This window comes from Siniperca chuatsi, linkage group LG6, assembly GCF_020085105.1.
Source record: "Siniperca chuatsi isolate FFG_IHB_CAS linkage group LG6, ASM2008510v1, whole genome shotgun sequence".
NCBI lineage: Eukaryota > Metazoa > Chordata > Actinopteri > Centrarchiformes > Sinipercidae > Siniperca > Siniperca chuatsi.
Genome location: NC_058047.1, coordinates 16,526,756 through 16,530,853, shown reverse-complemented (window position 1 = coordinate 16,530,853; position 4,098 = coordinate 16,526,756). Strand labels below are relative to the sequence as shown.

At 42.1% G+C, this 4,098-nt stretch overlaps 1 protein-coding gene across 3 annotated transcripts in view; it reads left to right on the top strand.

Moving 5' to 3' along the window:
- The first annotated feature begins 291 nt into the window (after nucleotides 1-291).
- cers1 (ceramide synthase 1) overlaps nucleotides 292-4,098 on the top strand; it is a 29,137-nt gene continuing 25,330 nt past the window's right edge. The window contains exon 1 of one of the 3 annotated variants that reach the window (XM_044199917.1): nucleotides 292-1,485. In XM_044199917.1, coding sequence (XP_044055852.1) covers nucleotides 1,237-1,485 — 249 coding nt within the window. In that variant the 5' untranslated portion in view covers nucleotides 292-1,236. The remainder of the gene's footprint in view (nucleotides 1,486-4,098) is intronic. The other 2 variants (XM_044199916.1, XM_044199918.1) reach the window with 2 other exon arrangements.

Sequence of the window (4,098 nt, the reverse complement as noted above, 5' to 3'; positions counted from 1 at the left end):
TGTTGTGTTTGAAGCTTGGTTTTGTGTGTGTGAGGGGCGCAGAAGGGCTGTACATGCAAACACCACAAATTACGAATTTAAGCCATATAGACTTATATGTACCTATATAAAGTGTTTCTTGGTGCTTTCTGACACATTTGTTTGATGTAAGTTCCTTGAGCGTAGTATATTAGTATTTTGTCTGCACTGTCTCTTTAAGTCATCCTAATTAACCCTCAGCGGTTCAAGCAGATGGTTCAAAAAGAAAATAGCGGCCCCCATTACGTCACGCCCCCCCCGGCCTTTTTTCTGTCCTCTTCGCAGAAACGTGCGCTGTCATATTTTTAACGTACCAGTTGATTCCTACTGAAAGCACAGCGCGACTTGTCAAAGCGCAGCTTTGAACGCGCAGACCGGTCCAGAGCAGCGGCGGCGGCGGAATACGAGTCGGAGAGACGGCAGCCTCTTCACAGGATAATTATCTTTTTATTCATCCTTTTCTCTTCGCTGGAATAACTTGGCGGCTTCGTGTGAGGTTGTGTCGTTTTTTTCATGAATCCGCTGCTCTAACGGTACAGAGACGTTATATAAGGCGAGTAACGGACATGAGATGAGACCGTACGTACGTTAACACCATAGCGGCACAATAACCGCATGTGCTGGCTGGGCTTGGCGCTGGAAAGGCGACATTAGCGTTTATGTATGTGCACTACATCACATTTTAGGTTAATTAATGAAAGTAGCTAGCTCGATTGGAAGCTGCTGCCAATGCTGGTCCATTCACTATTGTGTGCGTTTGATTTAAGTTAGCTAGGCGGCTAACCAGGATGCGCTGCTGCCGCTGATGAGCCCGTGTGCGTAGCGGAATGATGGTCAGAAGAAACCAACACCAGACAGGCGCTAATGACCTATATTAATTGTCAAATCCCTATTTAATCTTAATCTTTTTTTTTTTTGCGTGATTATAAAATAATGTGTGTGGTCAGACCTAGTGGGCCCTGCTATCATTCAGAAAACTGTCCTGAACGCGAAGAAGGAGCCCATGTCTTAAATTAGGAAACAAAGAATTAGGCTACTGAAGAGGTTAAGCTGGTTAGATAAGATTGTTTTAGCGTTTTTAGGCGAGCTAGCAAGCTGGCTGACGGATTAACTTAGTCACACCGTCTGGGCTGTACTGCTCCCTGCACTCCCTCTGTCCCCCAATTGGAGTAATTTTTTCCGGTTTCCACTTGTTTGTTCTCTGTGCGCCGTACCACAATGAGCAGTCACACCGGGGACGCCGGGCCGGTGGAAGTGGAGCCCATGCCGGGATACTTGGACCTCATCACCAGAGCCTCCACGGTAATGCTGGGCGCGTGGAGAGACTGTAGTAATTGCGGTCTGGAGCTCTCCAAACAGACTCTCCTGGATAACGCGTACATTACTTGGACCGAAATTGCCCTGTTCTTCTTTTGCGCCTTTTTGTGGACGCAGATCAGACGGGGACTGACAGAAAGTCTGTTTCAGGTGGGTGACACACAATCACAACACATACTGAACCCCCAGCTCCCTAAGGTGATTTTATTTACACCCTCAATTAATGGGCTTAGTAGCATTGCAGAAGCGTGGTCCATCTCTCAGGAGATGCCACTGAAGGCATGCTCTGGGCTGAAGAACAGACTATATGTGGCAGGTGAGAATGAGTATAACATATGTTAACATAAAATATTACACTCAGTTGTATGTTTAAGATACAGACAGTAAACATCCTTATCTATACTTATGTTGGACAAACATTTGAACTGAACAGGTGAAAGTAAGAGCTATGAAATTATGTTAAAAGATTCAAATTCTGTTGAGCAGTTTTTGGTAGATTTTCTTTTTGGCACATAGCTCAGTTCTCACATACAGACAGGTATAGACATTTCATTGCTTTACATTCTAATGAAGTATATATTTTATAGTTAAATTATGTTTAGTGTATTTTATAGTTAACAATGCTGTATAAAGTCCCATTAAGACTGACCTTAGGGAGCTGGGGGTTCAGTATCTTCAGTGTGCATCTTATACTTTCTGGTAATCTGGTAACAGATTGCAAATATTTTGGTCACAAAACCAATTTTTACATATTAAAAGTCTGAAAGAAACAATGCACAACAGCATCTATTTTCTTTTTACGTGATATGTGCTCGCTGAATGCAATCCATGCATACTTTTCCATCTCATCCATTTGTAACAGTCAATATAATTCTGAAGCTTTTAGATTTCTATTAGTGCTTTTAGGTACTTGTTGGCACATGGCAGCAGGGTCATTAATTGCAATTATGTCAAATTGCAAGTGATGCAGACTTCCTACCATCCGCCTCCCTCCCCTTTCTGTCGCTTTCTCTCTCACACACTTACACATGAACTATGCCGAAATTAGTGATGGGCAATGTGGATAAAAATGTAGGTTTTTGTTTAAATGGCATGTTTAGTTACTTACAGTGCTCCCAGTCACATTTGAAGAATGGAAGTTGACCCATTTAAAATTTCCACTTACTCTGGTCTGCATTTTCCACTGTACAGTCAGATTCCAAATATAAAAGCAGTCTGAGTGATACTTGATTTTTTTGTTTTTTTTGTTGTATGCTTAGGTTGCTGTGCTCATTCAGTGGTGCTACAATGAAAGCAGCCAAACCTGGTTACAATGTGTAACCTACACAAGTGTGAGACTCATGCCTTCTGGTAGAACCCACTCACTGTCAAAAGAGTCCACTGTGGACTTTCTTAAGGAGATATTCAATATTCACAGCTGGTCAGTTCAAACACATCTAAATCCTTCAGTGATTCAGTGTCCTCAATCTCACTGCTGGACATAAGACTGTCCATGACCAAGGATGTCCAAAAGCAAGGAAATAAGGTCAAGATTACAAACCTAGAGGTTGGATGGACCTTCTTCTTTTGTATGTGTCAACCTTTCTGTGTTTATGCCAAATGAGTTGGGTGAGGTAAGGCGAGTGTGTTGGGGGTGGGGATGACTCCTGCGCACAGAAGCGCGTGGTGGAGTGAGTGGTTTTCATCAGGTTTCACTTTTGGTTTGATGTTCGAGTGTACAGAGCAGCACCTATTCAGGTTGAATTAAACACAACTTGTTGATAAGTCACTTGAGCTCTACAGTTACATAACGACACTGTGGTGCATCATAATCTCCTGACTCATCCACTGGCACTACACTACTGAAACATTGGCATTTAAAAAATTTAAACAAAAGTAAATGTGTCCCTTAAGTGTTGAAAAGCTTGAATTTTTTCTCAGGGAAATGGATTGAGAAATGTTGAAACTCTGAAGACAATGTACCTTGTAATCTTCTAAATGTCACATGACACAGGCAAGTGTGAAAGTGGCTGTAGTCCTTCCTCATTGACGTTTTAATTTGACTCTGCACACACGTTTGTCACACAAGCGTGTGCAGGTTTATGTCTCTGTTTGCTTGCATGATTTAAATGGGTGTGTGGTTTATGAGTTGTGCATTGCATTTATTATGCATGTATGTGTCTGTATGTATGAGTGTGTGAGGTTTCAGATGTTTGTGTTTGCACTAGGGCTGTCCCAAATACCATTTTGCATAAATTAGCCTAGTTGCTAGCGGACTTGTCCTCTACTCTAATTACATATTATTTACTCACAGTTGGTTAATGTCACTGCATCTCGTGACAGAACACCATGTTTGAATTTCAGCGTTACATAACATAATGAGTTGTCGTCAATTCGAGTAACGTTCACTTCACCTGTCTCCTCTGCTGCGGCCCTTACACGGAGCCCCCCCAAAGCAGTCAACCTCGGGGAAATACTGTGTTACTGTCATCCTCTTGCGCTGTAAGATGCTGTTTAATGTTAATAATGTTGAATTTCTATTTCTTATTTCATTGCCTATTCAGGATTTTTGGGGTAATGCATAAAAAAACAAAGCTTACGAATACTGATTTGGATGTCGATTACCATGGCAGCGGTAGAAGCTTCGAATCATTCGGATCAGCCCTAGTTTGCATACATTTTGTCAGTCAAAAGCATGCTATAAGAGTAATGCAACGCCTCAGTGGATGAGAGAGTGGAGACAAAATGAAGATACTTAGAGAAGAGGAGACGGGGGGGTAAATA